This window comes from Cottoperca gobio, chromosome 7 (assembly GCF_900634415.1).
Source record: "Cottoperca gobio chromosome 7, fCotGob3.1, whole genome shotgun sequence".
Taxonomy (NCBI): Eukaryota; Metazoa; Chordata; class Actinopteri; order Perciformes; family Bovichtidae; genus Cottoperca; species Cottoperca gobio.
Window position 1 is genome coordinate 16,202,934 of NC_041361.1, and position 26,994 is coordinate 16,229,927.

The following is a 26,994-nucleotide window of genomic DNA, read 5'->3' on the forward strand; positions in this document are numbered from 1 at the left end:
TATCAAAGACTTTGCTGACTTACTTCAAGTCCCTTTTTAAATATAGATTTCTTTTTTACAAATTTGGATTTTTGTGGCGTTATTTTGTAGTTTTGTGAAATGTTGGTGGAGGCAAGGAAATACTTTAATTGACAAGATGTCATGGTTTTAAAACCATCTCATAAGTATTCACAAACACATTTTTGAAAAAAATGTACGTTACTCGTAAAACACAATGTACAAATAAATGCAAAGTGATTGTATCTGTAAATATATGTATGGCACCATTTTTACATCAACTCAGCATTATTCAATGGAAATATATTTGTGAATCTCCACCTACTTGTGTGGATTAATTGTTGTTTTACGAGTTATGTTGACATTTGTTTGATTACTTATGAGACTCCACATCTCTCAGCTGCCTTTGAGAGTCTTATTCCCCTTCACTGCCACCAGGGGTCTCCGTAAAATTAGAAATATTTCCATTTCATTTGTATTTTATATGTTTATCCATTTTGTCCCAAACAGCCTCACAGAGCTGCTAACATGACTGTATACCTACAATATTTAAATTATGCTGTTTAGCCTTTTCTCTCTTAAAAGCTGTCCAACGATTTCACCAGAGAAAAAAAAAATCTGTTTATATATCAATAGATCATACTGTATGTATGTATGCATGTATGTATGCATGTATGCATGTATGCATGTATGCATGTATGCATGTATGCATGTATGTTTGTATGTATGCATGTATGCATGTATGTATGTTTGTATGTATGTATGTATGCATGTATGCATGTATGCATGTATGTTGTATGTATGTATTTTTGTATGTGGTTAATTTTGGTGAATTCACGAGAAATCTGCATATGGAAATAGACAAAGTGAGGTAAAATAAAAACTTAAATGTAGTCTGAAAGAAGACATGTTATGGAATCAAATAAACCCAAAATCTCAAAATTGACACGTTCATGAAAACGTTTTTTTCCGGTAGTGTCTCCCCCAAAAGTGTTTTTCTATGATGTGAGAAATAAAATCATTCAGATTCAGGCCATAAAAGTACATTCTGGTTCTGCGTTGGTCTCTGGTTTATCATTATTGTGTATCCTCTTCTTCCTTCTTTGTGATCTTTGGTGTTTTGTTTGACGTCTCACTCTGTTTGGAACAGGGAGATATTTCCCCCTCCTATATTATCACCAAAACGTTGGCGCAGACTGATAGCGCTTCGGCTGCAGTACTTTGTTTCTTCCCCCACTGGAAAAATACATATTATTTATATTCCTGTTTGCCAAGAAACTCTACAATGGAGCCACCCAGGAGTTCCCCATGTCTGGTCCAATCCGGTTAAACCTACATCCTTGTTTTGACAAACTGTTGTATGCTCGACATGTAGGCGGCGACAGAATATTGACTGCAACTGTAGGTGGCCACGTATTCTTCCCATTTTGGTTAAAACATTTTGCCAGTTGTCTGCAGTCATGACAAAAACACACTCAGAAGTTGTTTTTCCTACTTCCAATCAGCCTCCCCTGTTCCTGCACACGCACCTGTTCCTGTACACGCACCTGTTCCTGCACACGCACTTGTTCCTGCACACGCACTTGTTCCTGTACACGCACCTGTTCCTGTACACGCACCTGTTCCTGCACACGCACAATCACAATACTACAATCAATTAGCTGTTACTTCAATCAGGAAGACTGCCTGTACACTTCATCCATTCTCAATTCTCTCCCTCACTTCTCTTGCTGCTTCTAATCAGCTCATTATGGGCGACCCCTCTTTTGGTTCAGGAGGCAGGTTCAGGGTTTGTTATAAATACTGAGAGTGTTTGTACCCAGCTTCATTCTCACTGGTCACCTACAACCGGGTCTGACAAAAACCATGGTCCACGTCACATGCACCACAGTCTGTGAGTATCCTGAGGACCATAATGATTGAAAGTGAACTCTTAGTTAGGGGGACTCATTAAGGCACAGTGTTAAAATATACGATCCCTTTAACTTTCTTTTTCAGTGCTGGCAGCGACGTGTCTGCTTCTAAGTCAAGGTAAATATTTGTGTGCGTGTCTACATGAGGATGTTTGAATACATTTTTACGAATGTGCCTTCGTGTTAAACTAATACTTCCATATCTGTTTTCAGATGTTGTCACAGAGACAGTTACCACCTGTGAAGTCGAGACTATCCATAGCCTGAGTTGTGGTATGCCTCTATTTCCTCAATCTTACTGTCCAGCAGTGCTTGCATTTATTTTTGGCACCACTAAACGGCTTGTTCGACCATTACGTTTTATATTTGTTACATTTATTGTATATGTACATATCAGATATCGGAGTGATCAGGGTGTATGAAGCCCTGTATGGACGTGCAGACAGTGTGACCTGCGGTGATGGAAGACCTCCGGGACAGCTCGCCGACACAACGTGCTCTCAAGATGGCACTGTGGACGTCCTCAAGAGAAGGTACACATTACACGTGCACGTGCATATCAGAATAAAAATACCATGTTTTTTTATTGCATGCATTCTAAAAGTGGCTACTGAGAGACTTCTATTAAATTAAACCAACTTTCAAACAATAGCACAAGCATTTGCATAACGTTAATACGAGCAGCTGCACTGCTTCTATATTCTGTGCTTGACTTAAACTGCTGCACCAGATCTTGTGCTATAACATCGAGGGGATTATTCAGCTTCCTTGTGGAAAAAGGTGACTACTTTTTCAGAGAATGAGAAAGGAATTTGTCTCTTCCTGTCATGCTCTTTATGTTCTCCCTGCAGGTGTGACGGAAGAATAGTGTGTGATGTGAGAGTGAGTGACTTCGGCTCACCTGATCCCTGCACAGGCACCTATAAATATCTACAGACCAAGTACACCTGCCTCCCAGCAAGTCAGTCCCATGTCTGTATTAAAAAGCTGAAACTGATTTGCTTATTTACAGGCTTTTATTTTTATTTTGCCAGGACGTCTAAAACACTCAGGAACTATATATTTATATGTGGTGTGTCGTGTTGATAGGGACATTCTGTATCTCCGTGCTGTTAAATGAACAAAAGAGATCCCAATGATTTTTACTTTTCACTTGGGATTAACATGTTTTAAACTGTTGGCCCTGCTCGAGTGTTTTGGGTGACACAAACTGGGAGGTATTATGTCTACTAGCAAGGGGATATTTTGGATTGTCTGAAGAGGGGTTGTATGAGGTACCATAGTACGGGTCTGCGGAAGAAGGTAAAGCGGTGGAAATATTCTAAATGCAGTATACACTTGAACTGGTATTTATGTGGCTCGTATGTTTTGCTGCTGCCCCATCCACAGCAGTACATTGCTTAGCTTCCATGCTGATGATACTCATCCATAGTCAGTGTATTTTTCATAACCCCACTTCAAACAATCTGAACAGTTGGTGTTAATAACTCATGTTTAATGTGATTCATGATATTTTTAACAGTTCACCAAGTGACATGTGAGCACTCTTTCGCCTCCCTGCAGTGTGGTAAGATCACTTTTTCTCTCTGCATTAAAATGAAAAACATAAGCTTTATTATATTTTCATGTCACTTCAGCACTTAATATCTGACATTGTCCTTTGGTCACCTGCCTCTTAAAGCTCTATTTCTTCTTTGCCTCCAACTCGTCCTCTTCTTGTCAGATGAAGGGAATCTTATATTTGTCATTGGTGCCCATTATGGACGCCACGACCGGACCACATGCATTTCCCAACGGCCTGAGTCTCAGATCCAAAACATCGACTGCTCACGCCAGCAAGCCAGCAAGGTTTTTGAAAGGTGCTTTTGTGTTTCTTAACTTTCTAAGTAGTACTTTCTCTGCAGTACAGTGATGGCTGCAAATTAGTTTGATGCCCTCCACTTTCATATCCTCCAGTGCACGTTCAAGCCTGTCTTATGTCACTTTGCCTCCACAGCTGCGATGGGAAAAACGGCTGCGTTATCAAAGCCAGGCAACTCGGTGTTTGGAGACCCCTGTTATGGCACATTCAAGTACCTGGAGGTCGCTTACATATGTAAATGTGGGTAGCGCGAAGGCCAGTTAGCACAGCTTCACCCTACTGCTGTATGTGGTCCAAATGTGCAGAGGAAAACATGATGTGAGCAGAATTTTCAGTTCCTTCACTCACTGTCTGTGAACATGATGAAATCACAGTACACATGTACAAAATAAAACTTTTTAAATCAGCAGTTTGTGTCTTGACAGTTTTATTAATGTGCTTTTGCTCGACTCATTAACATAACTCTAAAATGTTTGTGCACAAGCAAAGAGCCACTTCGGAGATGTTGTCTGGTTCTTGCCGGAAGTCCAGAGACTAAAAAACAAAAACTACAGGTCATTCAAAATTCCAGGGAGTGGCTGGAAACAATTCATTGTCAGTTTGAAGGGACATCTACTACATTCTTGTAAAAGGGCACCGGGTTTAGTCTCAAACCAGATCTCAGACCAGATCTTCTAAAAAAAATCATGCATCGCTTCGGGCTCAGCACCACACTGTGTGAGTACACGACTGACTAGAAAAATTGTTATGAAGGTACAATCTTTAATTCTATGACTGAATCACATTATTGTGCATAGTTAATTGCAAAGTAAATCAAATATTTCTTTTTCAGTTCAAAATGTACAATTAATAAAGAGATTTTAAGAATTTAATCCTTTAAAGGAAGTGGAGTTGCGGCCATATTTGACTCAAACCTCTTGATCAATCCTAAGCCTAAACTAAACTATAACTCTTTTGAAAGCCTTGTTCTTACGCTCTCAAACCCAACATGGAAAACAATAAAGCCAGTTTTATTTGTTACTGTGTACCGCCCTCCTGCTCCGTATTCTGAATTTCTATCTGAATTCTCAGAATTTTTATCAAATTTAGTCCTTAAAACAGATAAAGTAATTATTGTAGGTGACTTTAATATTCATGTGGATGTTGATAGTGACAGCCTTAATAATGCATTTATCTCAATATTAGATTCAATTGGGTTCAGTCAAAATGTACATGAACCAACTCACTGTTTAAACCACACTCTGGATCTTGTTCTGGGATATGGTGTTGAAACTGAAAGTTTATCAGTGTGTCCACATAATCCTCTTTTATCAGACCCTTTTTTAATAACTTTTGAAGTCCTGTTACTGGACTACAAGCCAGTAGGCAAAATATCCTACGCTCGATGTTTATCTGAAAGTGCTGTGACTAAATTTAAGGAAGTGATTCCATCAGCACTTAATTCAATACCAGGATTCAATATCAATATAACGGAGGACTCCAATGCTAACTTTAGTCCCTCCCAAATTAATCATAGCTGTTGATAGCGCTGCAGCCTCACTGCGAATAACACTCGACTCTGTCGCTCCTCTAAAGAAGATGATCATAAAATAAAGCTCCATGGCTTAATTTACAAATCCGCAAACTAAAACAAAAGTCGAGAAATCTTGAAAGTCAATGGCGTTCCACTAAATTGGAAGAATCTCGTTTAGTCTGGTTAGATCATCTTAAAACGTATAAGAAGGCTCTCCGTAATGCCAGAGCAGCTTATTACTCTTCCTTAATAGAAGAAAATAAGAACAACCCCAGGTTTCTTTTCAGCACTGTAGCCAGGCTGACAGAGAGTCACAGCTCTACAGAGCCTTCTATTCCTATATCTCTCAGTAGTGACGACTTCATGAGCTTCTTTAACTATAAAATTATAATTATTAGAGACAAAATTAATCTCCTCCTGACCTCAATTGGTAATGACTTAACTTCAACTGTTGGAATTTTAAAAACATCTGTAACTCCTGAAATATATCTAAACTGTTTTACTCCAATCAACCTTAACCAACTAACTTCAACAATCTCATCGTCTAAGCCATGAACCTGTCTTTTAGACCCGATTCCAACTAAACTGTTTAAAGAAGTTTTACCCTTAATTAACACCTCGTTATTAAATATGATCAACCTGTCTCTATTATCTGGCTACGTACCAAAATCCTTTAAAGTAGCTGTAATAAAACCACTTCTTAAAAAGCCTGGTCTTGATCCAGAGGTTTTAGCCAACTATAGGCCGATATCTAACCTTCCCTTTCTCGCTAAAATCCTTGAGAAAGCAGTCGCAAAACAGTTGTGGGATTTTTTACATAATAATAGTTTATTTGAGGTTTTTCAATCTGGATTTAGAGTTCATCATAGCACAGAGACGGCACAGGTGAAAGTTACCAATGACCTTCTATTGGCATCAGACAAAGGACTTGTCTCTGTTCTTGTCTTGTTAGACCTCAGTGCTGCTTTCGACACTGTTGATCATGACATTCTACTACAGAGACTGGAACATTGTGTTGGGATAAAAGGAACCGCACTAAGCTGGTTCAAGTCCTATTTATCTGAACGATCTCAATTTGTATGTGTTAACGATAAATCCTCCATGACAGCCAAAGTCAGTCTTGGAGTTCCGCAGGGTTCTGTACTTGGACCGATTCTATTCACCTTATATATGCTTCCTTTGGGCAATATTATAAGGAACCACTCTATAAACTTTCATTGTTATGCGGATGATACCCAATTATATCTATCAATTAAACCAGATGAAACCAATCAATTGGCTAAACTTCAAGCATGCCTTAAGGACATAAAAACTTGGATGTCTAGCAACTTTTTGATGTTAAACACAGACCAAACTGAAGTTATTATACTTGGCCCTAAACACCTCCGAAACGCATTTTCTAATGACATAGAAGCTCTGGATGGCATTAACTTGGCCTCCAGCACCACTGTAAGGAATCTTGGCGTCATCTTTGATCAAGATCTGTCGTTTAACTCCCACATAAAACAAATCTCAAGGACTGCCTTCTTTCATCTACGTAACATTGCAAAAATAAGACACATCCTGTCTCAAAATGATGCAGAAAAACTAGTCCATGCATTTGTTACTTCAAGGCTGGATCACTGCAACTCATTGTTATCAGGTTGTCCCAAAAAGTCGCTTAAGACTCTTCAGTTGATCCAAAATGCAGCGGCACGTGTATTGACAAGAACAAGGAAACGGGATCATATTACTCCTGTATTAGCTGCACTGCACTGGCTCCCGGTAAAATACAGAATAGAATTCAAAATCCTTCTCCTGACTTACAAATCAATTAATGGTCAGGCTCCAGCATATCTTAAAGATCTCATAGTACCTTATAAACCAACTAGAGCATTACGCTCCCAGACTGCAGGGTTACTTGTGGTTTCTAGAGTCTCTAAGAGTACAATGGGAGCCAGAGCCTTCAGCTATCAAGCTCCTCTCCAGTGGAACCAGCTTCCAGTTTGTGTTCGGGAGGCAGACACACTCTCCACATTTAAGAGTAGGCTAAAGACTTTCCTTTTTGATAAAGCTTATAGTTAGGGCTGGCTCAGGTTTGCCCTGGATCAGCCCCTAGTTATGCTGCTATAGGCTTAGACTGCCGGGGGACACCTCCCTGCTCTCTTCCTTCTCTTCCTCTCTCCTCCCCTCCCTCCCCTCTCTTCTTCTCCCTTCTTCTCCCTCTCTATCTGTATGCATTTATGTAAATGTATGTTACTAACTCACCATCCGGGGTATCATCCCCGGAGTGTCTGTCTCTCATGTGGCAGGTTGCCACTGATAAAGTTTACGTCAGGATCAGGAATCGTGGCTGACCTGCTGCCCTGGTCCTGCTGGACACCGGGAAGCCTTATTGACATTTTCCTGGATTCATCCATACTTTCTCTTTTTTTTCCAACACAACATAATTTCTGTCAAATGTTGTATTTGTACTATGTTGTTTATCCTGTACACACGATATCTATAATTTGTGATATTGGGCTATACAAATAAATTTGATTTGATTTGATTTAATCAACATGAAAATGGACATTCAAATATTTAATTTTGATAAATCTCATGATTTTCCATAGTTATTTGCAAAATTGTATCTGTTCGCAATATACCTGGAAGGAAGATATAAAAAGGTATTACTCATCAATTGGAGTTTCAGGGTGCTGGGTGGAGTATAAGACGGTAGCCACCACATGTATTACCTCTGGACTTTTGAACCTTACAAGTTTTTGTAGGCTCTGATTAATATATAACTTAACTGGAGTACATCAGAAGAAAAGCTTTCCCCCCCCCTCTCCAAAATGTTCTGTGGCAATTTGTCTTTCAATTATTATTAGTATGTGTTGGTTGGAGTAACGGATATTTCAGTTTATGAGCCTATTAGCCATAACGAGTTTAAATCTGGACAACTACATGCTGCATTTCTCTTTTGTAAAAAATGAACTACCTCAATGGCCAGCATTGTCCCTCTTTACAGGGCAAACCCAAACTGTTCTTCATCCAGGCCTGTGGAGGAGGTAGCTAACACTGAACATACAGCTGAATAACTCAAAGTAACAAAGCATGTGTAAATCACATATGTTTTTTATTTATTGCTTTTAATTGAACAACTTCAAATAACAAACAGGCATTATTATTGTTATATCTAACATCTAACAATAATTCCAAGCAGCATACTTGAACAAGGAGAAGATGATAATAATAATAATAATAATAATAATAATAATAATAATAATAATAATAATAATAATAATAATAATAATAATAATAATAATCATAATAATCATAATAATCATAATCATAATAATAAATAAAAAACGTAAACTTAACTTTAAGGGGTTTAATCAATATATAATGTAAGTTATTCAGAGAGTCTTAAGATTTTAAGTTTTATTTTAAAATGCCACAAAGCTTGAAACAACTTTAAACAATCTACATTTGTGTATATAAAATGTACCCATAATCAAAATAGTATTACAAAAACATAAACAATAACAATAAGATATTCAGAAACGGGTAGAACATTCTTTGTAACTAACCACTCTGCATCTGCTCAACAAAATGACCGATGTTCCTGAGATTCAATATGAATTCACTGCATTTTTAAATATTGGTCATGAATCCATAAGGTAAAGTGGTCTCATTGGGAAGCATCTGTGTTTGTCCTGAAGGTGAAAAAGACACGGGCTTTGAGGTGTCCCCTGATGAGGTTGAACCATCCGTCGGTGGAGCGGATGATCAGACTGACGCCATTCCGATGTCGTCCAGCAGCGACTCTCTGAGCACGTCCGACGAGCCGGACGCCAGAGCCACGCTGCCCACCCCGTGTGACATTCTGGTGTCCTACTCTACTTTTCCGGGTGTGTTTTGTGTCTCAGTTGCGTTCAAGCACCCGATTAATAACACTAGAGATGCACTCCACTCGCTATGTGTGTGTTCCTAATGCCTAATGTGACAACAGGTTATGTGTCCTGGAGAGACACCCAGTCAGGCTCCTGGTACGTGGAGACACTGGACCGGATTCTTGAGGAGAATGCTTCTACCGATGACCTGGTCACAATGTTGATGATGGTGAGCTTCTCTTATTATACCATTTAGAGCTTTTTTGATTTCACACATAGACACATCTGATTATTGTTTGTGCTTATTTTCAGGTTACCAATGAAGTCTCCAAAAACTCTGCAAAAGGGCTCTACAAACAAATGCCCGGCTCCTTTAACTTCCTCCGCAAACTTCTCCACTTTCAAACCCAAGCATAGAGGCAAAGCTCAGCGTTTCACTTCTCTGTGTCACTTTCAGGAAATGTTTGTCTAATTCATGGCTGTAATTCTTTGGGATTATGCCTCAGCAGAGTTGCAAAGTGTAGGACTTCTGACAAATTGAGTATTTTACAGACACAATCCTGTTTTACTGAACATGTCTATTGTTTGTCTTGTCTTGCTGTGTTTTTAATAGACGCCAACTTTTCTAAATGAGCTTTTTGGGTATAGGTGTCATCTCGGAAAGAAAATATTTACGTACCGTGAAAATGTGGTTCAGGTTAGTTTTTTTATATTCTTGGTGTCTTATCGACACATAGCAGCTGTCAGATTACAAGAGTAAACAATCAACATGTTACATTTTTAATATCAAAGACTTTGCTGACTTACTTCAAGTCCCTTTTTAAATATAGATTTCTTTTTTTACAAATTTGGATTTTTGTGGCGTTATTTTGTAGTTTTGTGAAATGTTGGTGGAGGCAAGGAAATACTTTAATTGACAAGATGTCATGGTTTTAAAACCATCTCATAAGTATTCACAAACACATTTTTGAAAAAAATGTACGTTACTCGTAAAACACAATGTACAAATAAATGCAAAGTGATTGTATCTGTAAATCTATGTATGGCACCATTTTTACATCAACTCAGCATTATTCAATGGAAATATATTTGTGAATCTCCACCTACTTGTGTGGATTAATTGTTGTTTTACGAGTTATGTTGACATTTGTTTGATTACTTATGAGACTCCACATCTCTCAGCTGCCTTTGAGAGTCTTATTCCCCTTCACTGCCACCAGGGGTCTCCGTAAAAGTTAGAAATATTTCCATTTCATTTGTATTTTATATGTTTATCCATTTTGTCCCAAACAGCCTCACAGAGCTGCTAACATGACTGTATACCTACAATATTTAAATTATGCTGTTTAGCCTTTTCTCTCTTAAAAGCTGTCCAACGATTTCACCAGAGAAAAAAAAAATCTGTTTATATATCAATAGATCATACTGTATGTATGTATTGTATGTATGTATGTATGTATGTATGTATGTATGCATGTATGCATGTATGCATGTATGCATGTATGTATGCATGCATCCTACTAGTCTGAAAGAAGACATGTTATGGAATCAAATAAACCCAAAATCTCAAAATTGACACGTTCATGAAAACGTTTTTTTCCGGTAGTGTCTCCCCCAAAAGTGTTTTTCTATGATGTGAGAAATAAAATCATTCAGATTCAGGCCATAAAAGTACATTCTGGCTCTGCGTTGGTCTCTGGTTTATCATTATTGTGTATCCTCTTCTTCCTTCTTTGTGATCTTTGGTGTTTTGTTTGACGTCTCACTCTGTTTGGAACAGGGAGATATTTCCCCCTCCTATATTATCACCAAAACGTTGGCGCAGACTGATAGCGCTTCGGCTGCAGTACTTTGTTTCTTCCCCCACTGGAAAAATACATATTATTTATATTCCTGTTTGCCAAGAAACTCTACAATGGAGCCACCCAGGAGTTCCCCATGTCTGGTCCAATCCGGTTAAACCTACATCCTTGTTTTGACAAACTGTTGTATGCTCGACATGTAGGCGGCGACAGAATATTGACTGCAACTGTAGGTGGCCACGTATTCTTCCCATTTTGGTTAAAACATTTTGCCAGTTGTCTCCAGTCATGACAAAAACACACTCAGAAGTTGTTTTTCCTACTTCTAATCAGCCTCCCCTGTTCCTGCACACGCACCTTGTTCCTGTACACGCACCTGTTCCTGTACACGCACCTGTTCCTGTACACGCACCTGTTCCTGCACACGCACCTGTTCCTGTACACGCACCTGTTCCTGCACACGCACAATCACAATACTACAATCAATTAGTTGTTACTTCAATCAGGAAGACTGCCTGTACACTTCATCCATTCTCAATTCTCTCCCTCACTTCTCTTGCTGCTTCTAATCAGCTCATTATGGGCGACCCCTCTTTTGGTTCAGGAGGCAGGTTCAGGGTTTGTTATAAATACTGAGAGTGTTTGTACCCAGCTTCATTCTCACTGGTCACCTACAACCGGGTCTGACAAAAACCATGGTCCACGTCACATGCACCACAGTCTGTGAGTATCCTGAGGACCATAATGATTGAAAGTGAACTCTTAGTTAGGGGGACTCATTAAGGCACAGTGTTAAAATATACGATCCCTTTAACTTTCTTTTTCAGTGCTGGCAGCGACGTGTCTGCTTCTAAGTCAAGGTAAATATTTGTGTGCGTGTCTACATGAGGATGTTTGAATACATTTTTACGAATGTGCCTTCGTGTTAAACTAATACTTCCATATCTGTTTTCAGATGTTGTCACAGAGACAGTTACCACCTGTGAAGTCGAGACTATCCATAGCCTGAGTTGTGGTATGCCTCTATTTCCTCAATCTTACTGTCCAGCAGTGCTTGCATTTATTTTTGGCACCACTAAACGGCTTGTTCGACCATTACGTTTTATATTTGTTACATTTATTGTATATGTACATATCAGATATCGGAGTGATCAGGGTGTATGAAGCCCTGTATGGACGTGCAGACAGTGTGACCTGCGGTGATGGAAGACCTCCGGGACAGCTCGCCGACACAACGTGCTCTCAAGATGGCACTGTGGACGTCCTCAAGAGACGGTACACATTACACGTGCACGTGCATATCAGAATAAAAATACCATGTTTTTGTATTGCATGCATTCTAAAAGTGGCTACTGAGAGACTTCTATTAAATTAAACCAACTTTCAAACAATAGCACAAGCATTTGCATAACGTTAATACGAGCAGCTGCACTGCTTCTATATTCTGTGCTTGACTTAAACTGCTGCACCAGATCTTGTGCTATAACATCGAGGGGATTATTCAGCTTCCTTGTGGAAAAAGGTGACTACTTTTTCAGAGAATGAGAAAGGAATTTGTCTCTTCCTGTCATGCTCTTTATGTTCTCCCTGCAGGTGTGACGGAAGAATAGTGTGTGATGTGAGAGTGAGTGACTTCGGCTCACCTGATCCCTGCACAGGCACCTATAAATATCTACAGACCAAGTACACCTGCCTCCCAGCAAGTCAGTCCCATGTCTGTATTAAAAAGCTGAAACTGATTTGCTTATTTACAGGCTTTTATTTTTATTTTGCCAGGACGTCTAAAACACTCAGGAACTATATATTTATATGTGGTGTGTCGTGTTGATGGGACATTCTGTATCTCCGTGCTGTTAAATGAACAAAAGAGATCCCAATGATTTTTACTTTTCACTTGGGATTAACATGTTTTAAACTGTTGGCCCTGCTCGAGTGTTTTGGGTGACACAAACGGGAGGTATTATGTCTACTAGCAAGGGGATATTTTGGATTGTCTGAAGAGGGGTTGTATGAGGTACCATAGTACGGGTCTGCGGAAGAAGGTAAAGCGGTGGAAATATTCTAAATGCAGTATACACTTGAACTGGTATTTATGTGGCTCGTATGTTTTGCTGCTGCCCCATCCACAGCAGTACATTGCTTAGCTTCCATGCTGATGATACTCATCCATAGTCAGTGTATTTTTCATAACCCCACTTCAAACAATCTGAACAGTTGGTGTTAATAACTCATGTTTAATGTGATTCATGATATTTTTAACAGTTCACCAAGTGACATGTGAGCACTCTTTCGCCTCCCTGCAGTGTGGTAAGATCACTTTTTCTCTCTGCATTAAAATGAAAAACATAAGCTTTATTATATTTTCACGTCACTTCAGCACTTAATATCTGACATTGTCCTTTGGTCACCTGCCTCTTAAAGCTCTATTTCTTCTTTGCCTCCAACTCGTCCTCTTCTTGTCAGATGAAGGGAATCTTATATTTGTCATTGGTGCCCATTATGGACGCCACGACCGGACCACATGCATTTCCCAACGGCCTGAGTCTCAGATCCAAAACATCGACTGCTCACGCCAGCAAGCCAGCAAGGTTTTTGAAAGGTGCTTTTGTGTTTCTTAACTTTCTAAGTAGTACTTTCTCTGCAGTACAGTGATGGCTGCAAATTGTTTGATGCCCTCCACTTTCATATCCTCCAGTGCACGTTCAAGCCTGTCTTATGTCACTTTGCCTCCACAGCTGCGATGGGAAAAACGGCTGCGTTATCAAAGCCAGCAACTCGGTGTTTGGAGACCCCTGTTATGGCACATTCAAGTACCTGGAGGTCGCTTACATATGTAAATGTGGGTAGCGCGAAGGCCAGTTAGCACAGCTTCACCCTACTGCTGTATGTGGTCCAAATGTGCAGAGGAAAACATGATGTGAGCAGAATTTTCAGTTCCTTCACTCACTGTCTGTGAACATAATGAAATCACAGTACACATGTACAAAATAAAACTTTTTAAATCAGCAGTTTGTGTCGTGACAGTTTTATTAATGTGCTTTTGCTCGACTCATTAACATAACTCTAAAATGTTTGTGCACAAGCAAAGAGCCACTTCGGAGATGTTGTCTGGTTCTTGCCGGAAGTCCAGAGACTAAAAAACAAAAACTACAGGTCATTCAAAATTCCAGGGAGTGGCTGGAAACAATTCATTGTCAGTTTGAAGGGACATCTACTACATTCTTGTAAAAGGGCACTGGGGAAACCTGTTTAGTCTCAAAGAGGCATTGCAAAACTGTTGTGCTGTGAGGAGTGTAGACTCATGCATTACAAGTCCTGTCTATATAAATATTGTAGACAAGGGGAGATTCCTCCTCCAAAGAAGAGGATGTGAGAAAGGATTGCTTTGACAGACTTGAATAAATGTATTTGATGTCAGGCTGGAAAACATCTCTGGGGTGTGACTGCAACCTCACCACACATCCAGTAATGCACAAATGCATGAACCTGTATGTTCCGTTTCCCCTTCTGAGGTGTTGAGTTTCTATGCATGCCTCACCTCAGGAATGGGCATATTGAGAAATCTATTGCTCATTGTAGTCCACATACAGGAAGTCATTGTCCTCTTTCATCAGTGTTACACCTCCATAAGGAAAGCCAGCCCTGTGTTTGGTATAAAAGGCAGGTACAGTTCCAACGACAACCATCAGTCCTACCATTCACCTCAGACCAGATCTTCTAAAAAAAATCATGCATCGCTTCGGGCTCAGCACCACACTGTGTGAGTACACGACTTACTAGAAAAAAATGTATGTAGGTTCATGTGAAATTGGGAATTAAATTAGATTCCTGCGATAAGACTGTAGCCACCACATGTATTACCTCTGGACTTTTGAACCTTACAAGTTTTTGTAGGCTCTGGTTAATATATAACTTAACTCTCCAAAATGTTCTGTGGCAATTTGTCTTTCAATTATTATTAGTATGTGTTGGTTGGAGTAACGGATATTTCAGTTTATGAGCCTATTAGCCATAACGAGTTTAAATCTGAACAACTAGATGCTGCATTTCTCTTTTGTAAAAGAGCCTATTCACAATAATCAATCATTTTTTATTTTGTATTACCTCCCGGTACATTTTGATGATCAGTGTCTTCTCCAGTTTTACACCTAACCCTTTTCATATCCCATTTCTATGATTGCGTTTCTGAAGTCCATACCTCTAAACATCTTATATCAGTTTGAGGAGCTTTACTTTTTCTTTACCTTATTAGTAAGGAAACGGATTCTGAGATATCTGAGCTTTTGAATCTTTACTTAAAGGGATAGTCTCATCGATTTGAGCTATTTGTGACAAATGGAAATCAGTTGTGAGGGCTTATCTTTTGTGGGATGTCCTTAAGTAAAACAATTGTCTGAAAATATTTCATACTCAGAAAATTGTTCCAGACTGTAACTCGGGTTTGGACCCAAAAGCAGGACTCCAAGACCAAGTACTAATAAATGATGGCATTTAATTAAACCAAGCAGGTGAACCAGTTTGGAAGCAGGCAAAAAAAAGGCAGGATCCCAAAATTAAAGAAATAAGTCTTTCAGGCTGCAACTGTTAGTGAGTCAGACACTGCAGGTGAATAGGGTAAACCATTTAACTAACAGATATCAACAGGAAACCTCCCCAGTTAATTACTCACATTAAGACAATTATTTCTCGTATTACAAGTTTTCTGAAATTATGAAGTTATGTTCAAATGTGGCATTGTCTAATGCTAACTTTTGGTGAATTTAGAAGAAATCTACAGACGCAAATAGACAAAGTTAATAAAATAAACCTCTAAATGTGGATTTTGGCTGTTTTCTTTCCCCTAGTCTGAAAGAAGACATGTTATGGAAGAAAAATAACCTAAACTCTCAAAATCCCAACGTTTGTACTAAAACGTTAATGTGAACCAAGCAGGGTCCACATGCTGTCTAAATGTGTTCACTTTGATCCAGTTATGAACGTAATATGAAGTATAAATGATCTATAACATCACCACAATTTTGGTAAACTATAAATAAACCTTTGAATTTTAATTAAAACTATTGGTTGGATACCAAGCTGCAGTAAATAGCGTAGCAGCTCCAGGTAGCTAGCCAGCTAGTTAGCATCGTTATTAGCATCACTAACTTCCCATTGTAAGCCTATTACTTTAACAAAAACTTAACCTTTAAGTTTATTAATCTCAGCATATTTTATTATGAGATAATGTTGTGTAATTTAATAGGCAAGGCTGTTTATTTATATTATACATTTCATAAATAGTGGCAGTTCAAAGTGCTTTAGCGTTGTAAATTGACCAGTGAATGAAAAAATTCAGTTTTGAAGAGATCACGACGGTATGATCAACCAAGTGGAAATGTGATGGAACATAACTGCAGGGCTGATGAGGAAAGTGGGAACAAATGTGTTGGAGGGAGGGGCTGTCAGGTGACCGGACTGGTAGGCTAGTGGATGCTTCGACGATGGAAGTGAGAGGAGAGTACACGGCCAGACAAAACAAACAACTACAAAAGTCTTCATAACACATGTGCACTTGCTGTTTTGGGTTGTTCTGAAAGCTCCCACATGGCAGATCCAGAAGGCTTTAGTGATTTGTATGGTTATAGCTGTTATTGTGAGAGAATCTACTTGACATGATTTTCTGTCCTTATTGCTACTCCTCCTACTGACTCATATTTTAAAATTATTAATAATTATGTGTCTTTTGTGGTACCCTACCTTGGGAGGAGAACGCCCTATTCCAAACCGTAGCCACTATCACACTGTCATGGCCTACTGGTACAGAACATTGTTAATGATATTAGTAACAGTCAAAGTCAAAATGTGTGCAGTGAATAAAGTGACTACTAAAGATTTTATTTTGTGAGACTTAGTAACTTTTATGTTTGGCTTCTTTTCCAGTGCTGGCAGCAACCTGTTCGCTCATGATGACGGCAGGTAAATATCTGAGCAGACAAGATAAGGATGATGCTTGCATTTCTGTTCTACGTGCAGTATGTGGCTTGAACACACTTCAATTTATGCTTTCATATCTGTCATTTTAGTTGTTTGCAACGATAGAGTGATCACCTGTGGAAGCAGCCAGAATGTCCATCGCCTGAGCTGTGGTGAGTCTTTGTGTCCACTGTGCGAATATTATATATACTGTATCTACCCATACAAACATATATAATGAAGGGATTTGTCTTGTTTCTTAATTTCCCCCCTTGCTGTGTAACAGTTAGTGGAGTGATCACTGTGCAGAAAGCATTGTATGGACGTGCAGACAATCAGACCTGCAGTGAGGGAAGACCTCAGTCTCAGGTCATCAATACACAGTGCTCTCAAGAGGGCACTTTGGGCGTCATCAAGTCACGGTACACATAACACGCACAGTCATAGAATAATAGGCTAATATACTATACACAAGTTCTAGTTTCACACATCCTGCATGAAACCTTTTTTGTTTTTTATTGTAAGTAATTGTTCATTTTTAATGGTATCTTCTTTATATTTATATTGTACTTTTTCTATTCTATATTTATGTTCTTATCCTTGTACTTTCCCTGTATTTCTTTAATTTATTATATCCTTAATATGTTCATTGTATGCACCAAACATCAGTTCCTTGCAAGGTAATCCTACATTGCAGTAAACCCTATTTTGATTCTGATCAAAATACACTTAAAATATCAAAAGTAAAAAGAAAATACTCATTATACAGAGTGGCCCTCTTCAGAATAATGTAAATTGCATTATTGGATTATAATTATTGCTGCATTACATAATTTTAATGTTGCAGCGGTGAAAGTGAGGCTAATTTTTAATTGCTTAAAGTTCAAATACCTCAAAATTGTACTTTTTAAAACGAGTGTATCACACACTGAAGTCTACATTTCAAATGATATATTGCACTTAAAGTGTGGGGTTGAATAGTAAAGTCTCTTCTTTAGTCCAGGTGACTACAGCATTTACACAATCTTAGTTTTAGTGTGCTTTTACTTTGTGCTAAAAACATACTCCCAATGTGTTTTCTACAGCTGTGATGGCAAGACGGACTGTGAACTGAACATTAACGTCTTCCGTACATCTGATCCCTGCGTTGGCACCTACAAATACCTGGATACCACCTTCACCTGCTTCCCAGCAAGTCAGTCACATGTCTGCATGAAGTTAAGAGTAAAGAGTAAAAAAAGATGTATAAAGTTGTATAGTTTGATGTCTAATGAGATTCATTCATGTTATTTTGACAGTTCATTTTGCTGTGTGTGAGAACTCTTTGGCAGACCTCCAGTGCGGTAAAAACAAAATCTTACTTTTCTTTTTGCATTTATGGATTAATGTGATAAGCATAATGATATTCTCAATGCACCTGACCTCTCTAAATCCTCACTACATTTCTTTCTTCCTCTGCTGCCTCCTCTTTTTGACAGATGTGGGACAGATTATATTTGTGTACGGTGCTTACTATGGACGCCGGGACATGACCACCTGCTCTTACAAAAGGCCTGCTGATCAGCTGGAAAATGTCTTCTGCTCAAGGCCTCAGAGGAAGGTTGTTGACAGGTACAGCTGCACAGCCTTTGCTTAATATAAGGAAAAAAATCATTGTAGTAGCTCAGTGCATAGTGTGTGTTGAACTGCACTAAGGAATCACAATCTGCAAAGATAATGACGAATGACACGTCCGTTTGTGTGAGTGGATGATTTTCCTTGCTGATGGGAAGGCTGTGATTTTATAACATATATAGAATATCTTGATGTCCAGACGGATCAGAGTTCATATGCTCCACTGTGTATTCAAGCCTGTTTTCACTCATGTCACTCTGCATCCACAGCTGTAATGGGAAAAACAGCTGTAGTTTCAGGGTGAGCAATTCGATGTTCGGAGATCCTTGTCGCGGCACTTACAAGTACCTGGATGTGGCTTACACATGTGTATGTAAGTATCTTAACTGTTCACAAAGTCATGCTAGCACACTCCTGCTAAACCAGGCAATTGCTACGAAAAAGGAAAAGAAAAATCTGTGATGTTTAAAAAGCCATTTTTTCTGAATTTATATTTCCTGTTCTTTTGCAGATCCTTCGGTCACTACAAATCAGCCTCCAAATAATTCTTAACCTGTTAACATACTGGAATGTCAGCCATAGCACAATCAACACTGAGATGGTGCATCTCAATGTTATCCTCTAATTCAATAAACATGCATTCAATAAAATACAGTCATCAGTTTGTTCATTGGCCAGAGAAATGTATAAAATAACTGCAGAATCCTGTTCCAGGTAATTATAATAGAATAACAATATGAAAAAGGAACCTGGAACCAGTTTGGGAGCAGGCAAAAAAAGGCAGGAGCCCAAAGTTAAAGAACCGTTAGTGAGTCAGACACTGCAGGTGAATAGGGTAAACCATTTAACTAATAGATATCAGCAGGAAACCTCCCCAGTTAATTACTAACATTAAGACAATTATTTCTTGTATTACAAGTTTTCTGAAATGTTATGTTATAATATGCAAATGTGGAATTGCCTTTACCTTTGGTTAATTTAGAAGAAATCTACAGACGTAAATAGACAAAGTTGGTAAAATAAACCACTAAATGTGGATTTTCAATTAAAAGAACTATTGCTCGGATGCGGGGAGCCGAGATGCAGTAAATAGCAGCTAAAATGGCTAAACAAAGAACTCAAACCTGCAGAAACTCAAGATAAACAGCAAACACTGTGTGTGGCATATGAAATAAAATAAATGAAAAAAGGAGTATATTTTATTAAGTCTAAGTCACACATTATTTGCCAGAAAATGCCAATAATTCTCACAAATCAGTGAGCAGTCCAAATGAAAGTCAATGTAAGTTGAACAAAATTAATTTCACCTGCAGAAAACTTACAAAAGAAGGATACTTAGACATATAGTTTGTCACATTGATCGAGCTTTCAGGAAGCAGTAAAAGGGATTTATTAACATATTACTACATGTGGTTCAAAAAGCTGTACATTAAATCAGAAATGTTAACATTCGTCAACAAGCAATACTTCAATCACGGATCAGATGTAAAGTTGTTGCATGTTGTCAAACCTTAGCCTTAATGTCCCACAATGTCGATCTGTTAAACTGACTTCATGTAGCATGTGAATGAGTGTAAACTTTAGAGGTTATCCAAAGCAACGACTACCAAATAACGGTCAAGTTGCTTATGTCGCTGGAGAGGTCAGTCTTGGACGGGTAGACGACCTTCAGGTTCCCGTCCTGGTCCACTGTGCGGACCTGCTGGACGACCAGTTCGCTGGAGGTCTCACTGCCGACAGGCCGGCTCTTGCGGGGCATCCGCTTCCCCGTCTGACCCCGCCTCCTCCCGATGCTCCGCCGTGAACTTGTTCAACTCGGCCATTTTCTGTCACAGAAAAACAGGAACTGCACTTTAAAATGTGTCATTTGCTGTTGCATTTATGAGATGGACTTTAAAACAGATTGTCTAAAAGTGCAGTAAAGAAATCTACCACTTCATTTTTCTCTTTGATGCATGTCATTCAAAAATGAGATGAAAACTCCTAAGGTTACAGTTAAAACCTAAGACTAAAGTTACCATTTATTCATCCAAACTTGCACAAATAAACACTTTTTATTACATCTCAATTCTCTGTCAGAGAAAGATAACGATGTTATAACAATGACCATAACTATGAAAATAAAATCCAAGCAGTAATAAACATTCTTGTTGGTAAAAGGGGAAAGAAGAGAGAAAGAGTCAAGCTTACTACAATCAGAGCATCCATAATATCTTTACAGGTCTGCAGGCTGGCTGCACTCGTCACCTCCAAGAACAACTCTTTGGTCGTCTTCTTGATCTGGAAATCAGCATCAACCAGTTAGTTACATGGAGACAAACTGCGGGCTACATTTGGACAATGTGGCATGTCAGATGGGTTCAACTTTCTTCGTTGACGTCATTATTTATTCTAAAATCCTCTTATGGGAGGACACAATTATGATGGGAAGTAAAATGGACATACACACCTTGGTTTTCTCACTGTTGGTAATAGGTGGGAAGGAGATCACATGTCCCTCTGAATCCACGAGGCAGGGATACATCGCTTTTCCCTGCAGAAGCTGCAGGTATCTGTTAAAAACAAAATAGTTGAGACAACATTAGAAATGGGCTTAAGCAAATGTAATAGCAAGTGATATTCTTTCGCTGATAAACTTGAAAAAAAGATTAAACTCTGAAGATTCTTTGATTTGCAGGTTTGGTGTCTGTGTGACACCGACTTTCAAGTAGTTTTCCTGACTGGTATATTAAACGTTACTCAAAAGCACAATGAAATGCATTATTCAGATTGAAAAAAACACGATGGTTTAGATGATGTTATAAGACAGTCATGTGTATTATGACCGATTACTACTACCTGCCGAAATGTGGGGCTTAATAGGCTTGTGATGCCTTATAATGAGTTACCAACTCATTGCTCATTGAGCACAGACGTTGAAATAAATCAGACTAAAGCTGTGGTCCAACATACCTACACTGCCCTCATGTGTTCAAACATACCAGCAGCAAGTTATACAGAGGTCTTGTACACCGCTTTAAAGCTGGGGTAGGCACTTCTTTTTTGGTGTCATTTGGCAAAATTTCCATAATAACCTTTCAAGTATAGGCACTTTCCTCAAAAACGAAAAACTTCAGCATTTAAAAACACCTTTCTCTTCTTTGCCTGCGAGTACAGCAGTAACTGATTACCGTCCTGTCTTGTGGGCCTGTAAAGCCCTTTGAGATGACATACTGTGATTCGAGGCTCGAGCTGGCTACAATATCTTTGAAGCATTTCAGAGATGGAGACAAAATGTTGCTAATAGTTTAGCTTTCTGCTAAATGTAGCCAAAGGCTCACGGCTGCAGTTGGCAGAAGGCTAAACTATTAGCAACATTTTGTCTCAATCTCTGAAAACGCTTCAAAGATATTTTCAGACTCTCTTTTCGATAAAAAAACAAAACACTTTCCCCAACAGAGCTCACGCTGTACAGAAGAGTCAGAAGTTGTACTGACTTGTGGAGGCCGGTGACATTCTGCCTCTTCTTCTGCTTCCTCAGCTCGTCAGCCTCCAGCTGAAGCTGTCTTATCAGCTCGATGGCCGTCATCTCCTTCCGACCCAGCGACACAACCTAACAAACATTGTCCTCTTACGTTAAATGCAGATGTTTTTGGACAGCTTTGCAATGACTATTACAATGGACCACACAGCAACGGAACTGAAATGCACAAGAACCTGCGTTAGCATACCTTCAGCAGCGTAGGTGGTTTGACATCATACATCAGGGGAGCTTTGAGAAGCTGCACATCATGAGTTGCAATGGTTGCGATGGTCCTTTTACCGCACAAGTCATCGTGAAGCTTCGTCTAGAAAAAACAACAGGTGAGCCTTTATGGTGACTACACTGCACAATTATTATATTAGTCATGATGAACCACTAAAATGGTCCAAAGTATACCAACTTGTGAGGAGTCTGACCTTACCTGAGCCATGAGGAACCGTTTGAGAGCGTTCCCAGGCTTTAGGTTCATGCCTCTGACCACGCAGCACACCAAGTACGGTCGAACATCTTTCACCTCTGCACTCACTGTGACCGTGAGCTCTGTAGGAGTGTCTGAAACATGGAGAACCCTCACCACCATCTTGTTCAGTTCCTCCACCTCATCCTCTGCCTCCTTATCCTTCTTCTTCCTCTGCTGCCTTTTCCCCTTGTCTGCCTTGCGAGCCCCGTCCGTTTCACCTCCGTCCTCTCCCTGTCTTCCTTTTCCTTTTCCTCTGAGGTACTCGAGGATGGACCTGGTCTGGCAGCCATTGACCATCTTCTCCAGACGTTTGTCGCTCAACTTGTTGCCTTTGAAGTCGATCTCCTTTAGCTTGGGGCAGTCGCTTAAATTGGTGGGGATCTCAATCAGCTTGTTGTTAGAGAGGTCCAGTACCTAGGAAGACAAAACATTGAGTTTAGACCTCTGGATAATAGCATCAGACACCCCCAAAGTGTTAAGCAAAGAAAAAACAGACACGAGTATACTGCATTGGAGCTGGCACGGATACATACTTGCCAGTCTCTATGGGAGGTTACCTACCAAACTCTGTTTAACAATCTGACATTTTCGTGCTTCATTGCATATTCGCAACTGTGAAACCTCGTTAGCTATACTTTCAGATATACACCAAACACATTGACAGCTTCTTTTGAATTCGGCGTACATCTGAACTGCCCAGAATAAAAGAATCGCCACTTAAAGATGACATGATACATATATAAGAGCTAACGCATCTGGGAAGGAAGTTCGGCCCACCTTTAGAGCAGCTAGCTTGTGAACATCTCCACTCAGCTGTTTAATGGAGTTATCGGAGGCGACCAGTGTGCTGAGGAGATCCAGTTTCTCGTAGAAATCAGCAGGGAAAGCGGTGATGCTATTCTTGGAGATATTGATGGTGGAGAGCTTGGTGCACTGGCTCAGTCCCTCTGGTAGGACCTCCAGGCTGTTACAGCTCACATTGAGAGTGTTTAGCTCCTTCAACTGAGTGACTCCCTCTGGTAAAACGGTGAGGTTGTTGGCGGATAGGTCCAGGACCTTCAGGGACTTGAGTTTACCAATCACATTCGGGATGGAGGAGAGCTTGTTCCTGCACAGAATGAGGCTTTGCAGGTTTGTCAGATTTTGGATGTCCTCGTGGATCTCTGTCAAACTCGGGCACTGGCTAACTTCCAGATAATTCAGTAGTGTGAGGGAGTAGATAGCAGAGTCGAGCCCCCCGTTAGAGGAAATTCTCTTGTCGAAAGTTGGACCCTGGAAAACCAGTTCACGTCTCTTCTCTGTCGCTACTTTCTCTATTTCTGGCCATATCTCCATGTCATCCATGCTGACTGCTGCTAGACACCAGTTGTCAAGAGACAAAAAAACATGACATCCGTTTTAAAATTTCAAAATAAAGTAGTATTTTTTTTATATACAGGTTTGTGGTGTACATCTGACTCAATAAAACTTGATTACAACTCGGTAAGATGAATACTACTTTTAAAACTTTAATTATTACAGAGGTGTGAGCTCTAAGCCATGTGCATTTCTTTTTCATGTGTGCCATTTTTTAATCTAATATTACGAGTCAGATGTTCTTCAGATTTATTGTAATATTGTGAGATGTTTTTATTTTTATTATTCACAGGATGAATTTACGAACAGTAAAAAATACAAATATAAAATGCTCATCTTCTAAACTGAACAAACACCAGATGAGACATACAACATTTACACGTAACGTAAACGTAAATAAATCCTAAAATAAGATTGACTAAGCGATTAGTTACTAAGACATTCTATTAGTCGGCTCATTTTTCTAGTATTATATATATATATAGATATATATATCTATATATATATATATCTATCTATATATATATATATATATATATATATATATATATATATATATATATATATATATATATATATATATATATATATATATATATATATATTTGGCACATTGTAATTAAATTAATTAATATTATAATATTGTAAGAGCTAACGCGTTTATGAAGTTACTGCTGCACGCTATGCCTTTATTTTGGAGACAATATGTTACTTCCTGTAGTAGCAGACACGATGCTCTGCTCCCCTCGAGGAACAGGAAGTAAGTTACGAAAACGCATTATAAAATGCATTTTGAATATTTGTCGAGATGGTATTTTATTAAAGGTGAAGGCAGACACAGAATACAAACACATTTGGGTCCCGGTGAAGTTGTCTTTAAGAAAGAACAGTTGAGGAACTGCCTGCGTACATATAAAACAACATTGACCACAACCCATTGCGACTGACGACAGTCCTACCACTGCGCATGTCCGCGCTGGTTGTTGTCAGCGGTGGTTATGGAGATGAGATGGGACTAAGAGCTGTCAACATTACGGTGATGTTCGTGGTAAGATATCTTCGAAATACACGCAAGAAAACTTTTATTGAGGTTAAAATGTATACCAACAAAAGGTATAACATAACGAATTACAGTTGTCAGGACATTTATTGGATTTTAGCCGGTCAAAATACCTTTTAGAACACAGCTACTGAAAGACTAGCTATGCTTGCTGATTGAGTAGTGAACAGTTAGCTAGCGTTAATGCCTCCCGCTCAACATGTCTCAGTCAGCTTGAAGGACTTCTCTGTCCCCCTCCTACCCAAGGGGGTTGTGTTTATGCCATATCCAGGATAGTTTATTTTACTTGAAGAGAACCCTACACCAAACGTTATGCTTTAAACTAGCCGTTTAATATGTCCTGCGACACAAGTAAACCCTTCAACAGATCTTTAAGCTTCTTGCATTGGGCAAAACGTTACGTCCTGACATACATTCAGTACACATACATGAATAAAGTAAAAAATATCATTGCTAACAAACCATGTTTTGTTAATGCATTATTTTATTGTTAAAGTTATGGACTGAAATAAATATAGTTTCTATTCTGTCTTAAAATGACTGTGTAATTGTGGACACGTTTGTGGAGCATCTTTTGGTCGAGTCTAGTGACATTTAACAGCTTTAGCTGTATTGGAAAAATATTCAATATTTCCTCTTGTTCTAAGTGGTGAATATTGTAGAATATTATTTATAAATAGTCGGGTGAATTTGTCAGTACTAGTGCTACTACTACAATACCCCAGTTAAGTTACTGATACCTAAACTAGCCTTTTTCAATACTTTACCTTAAGAAATATACACTTTTGTTTCTACAAAACCATTTTTCATTCAGAGAAAGAAGCTTACGTTCTCAAATGTTGAAGCACCCTTACAAGAACACTGCATAAATAAAATGCAGTCTAAAATTGGCAACATTTAAATCTCGAGCTATCTGATCTAAGAATCAGTAAACTGGACTGAACATCTGACAAGTTGGTACTAAAAGAAAGGTTCGACATAAAGAGGATATAGTTTCTTGGTCTAAACTAGACATGCAATATAGACTCCTGCAAATCAAATAAGTTGTTGCTCATTGTCAGCTCCTGGCATTATGTTAGTGTAATAATAATAATAATAATAATAATAATAATAATAATAATAATAATAATAATAATAAGCTTTATTTGTTCATACAAGAATTGCAGCCCAAAGTGCTTCACAGCAAAAACATAAAAATGAGTACAAGATTAGACAGAGCATTCACAGTACAATAATCACAGTGTTGATGTAAATGAGTGTGAAGTAGCATTAAAGTGGAAGATGCAGATGTTTCTTAACACAAATTCCAAGCCTGTAGAATAAATAAATAAACAGTTGTATCACCCTCAATATCAGTCTTAACATTCATCATTGTCACTAATTGAATTTCTTTGCTCTTTCATATATAACATTTCAGATATTTAAAAAATATATTTTTTGTCTTCTATCAGTGTCCATCACAGGGATGCCCAGGAAGATAGGATTTATTGTGGTCAGCTCTTCAAGTCATGAGGACAACTTCAGTGCCAAGGAGCTCATGGTCCATGCACCCACAGTCACTGGCTGGAGGTCCAGCAGGTACATTAGTACAGCACTTTACTTTAAAAAATGTGTCACATTCATTAATTAAATGTCCCTACGCTGCAAAAGCTATACAAACCTTGACAGTTTTTCGTTAATTCATTCTACCCTCTTAAAGAAACTCAATGTGTGAATCAAATATTCCGCAGGCTGTGCCCCTACCCTCAGCACATCACCCTGCAGCTGGTGGAGAGATGTAGGGTGAGGAAACTACAGCTGCTGGCCCATCAGTACCTGATCCCAGCCAAGGTGGAGTTCCACATTGGAGACACCCTCCCTGAAACCATCACCTCAGGGTTCCCTGGGCAGCTTCGCAGACTCGGGTGAGACCGCAGAATCGGCCAGGCTCAGTTTTGACTTGCACCCTTTTATGTATTTTTACTAGAATTGTACATTAGGTTAATACAAGATGGTTTAGTAGATAGGGATAATGCAGCATACACAAAGATATATATTTTTTAAGTCAAGTGATCAAATGACCTATGTCTGTTGGCTGTTTCTGGTG

General features: G+C 39.0%; 4 protein-coding genes across 9 annotated transcripts in view; 3 read left to right on the top strand and 1 right to left on the bottom strand.

The window, feature by feature from the left end:
- Positions 1 to 1,746: 1,746 nt before the first annotated feature.
- LOC115011016 (uncharacterized) lies at positions 1,747 to 13,897 on the top strand. The gene is given in 20 exon segments (XM_029435943.1): positions 1,747 to 1,891; positions 1,996 to 2,028; positions 2,124 to 2,183; positions 2,308 to 2,443; positions 2,762 to 2,871; positions 3,433 to 3,477; positions 3,634 to 3,769; positions 3,907 to 3,940; positions 3,942 to 4,005; positions 8,971 to 9,159; positions 9,261 to 9,370; positions 11,517 to 11,554; positions 11,596 to 11,666; positions 11,771 to 11,803; positions 11,899 to 11,958; positions 12,083 to 12,218; positions 12,537 to 12,646; positions 13,206 to 13,250; positions 13,407 to 13,542; positions 13,679 to 13,897. Coding segments are annotated over 20 exon segments (1,686 nt in total). The 5' UTR covers positions 1,747 to 1,863; the 3' UTR covers positions 13,791 to 13,897.
- Positions 13,898 to 14,645: 748 nt separating this feature from the next.
- On the top strand, positions 14,646 to 19,061 carry LOC115011017 (L-rhamnose-binding lectin SML-like). The gene is made up of 9 exons (XM_029435945.1): positions 14,646 to 14,703; positions 16,863 to 16,898; positions 17,006 to 17,072; positions 17,186 to 17,317; positions 17,981 to 18,090; positions 18,194 to 18,238; positions 18,374 to 18,506; positions 18,779 to 18,882; positions 19,021 to 19,061. The coding sequence occupies exons 1-9, from the start codon at positions 14,673 to 14,675 to the stop codon at positions 19,059 to 19,061; spliced, it is 699 nt and encodes a 232-aa protein (XP_029291805.1). The 5' UTR covers positions 14,646 to 14,672.
- A 629-nt stretch (positions 19,062 to 19,690) lies between these two features.
- Positions 19,691 to 23,875, bottom strand: lrrc47 (leucine rich repeat containing 47). The gene is given in 8 exon segments (XM_029436408.1): positions 19,691 to 20,266; positions 20,268 to 20,335; positions 20,700 to 20,789; positions 20,959 to 21,061; positions 21,986 to 22,101; positions 22,220 to 22,336; positions 22,454 to 22,906; positions 23,270 to 23,875. Coding segments are annotated over 8 exon segments (1,668 nt in total). The 5' UTR covers positions 23,837 to 23,875; the 3' UTR covers positions 19,691 to 20,112.
- Positions 23,876 to 24,751: 876 nt separating this feature from the next.
- The window catches only part of cep104 (centrosomal protein 104), a 33,972-nt gene continuing 31,729 nt past the window's right edge, over positions 24,752 to 26,994 (top strand). For all 6 annotated transcript variants that reach the window (XR_003832536.1, XR_003832534.1, XR_003832535.1 and 3 more), the window contains exons 1-3: positions 24,752 to 24,896; positions 26,360 to 26,486; positions 26,639 to 26,812. Coding sequence is in view for 2 of the 6 variants with exons in the window: in XM_029435612.1 (XP_029291472.1) it covers positions 26,374 to 26,486; positions 26,639 to 26,812 (287 nt within the window). In the remaining 4 variants the exon portion in view is untranslated. The remainder of the gene's footprint in view (positions 24,897 to 26,359; positions 26,487 to 26,638; positions 26,813 to 26,994) is intronic.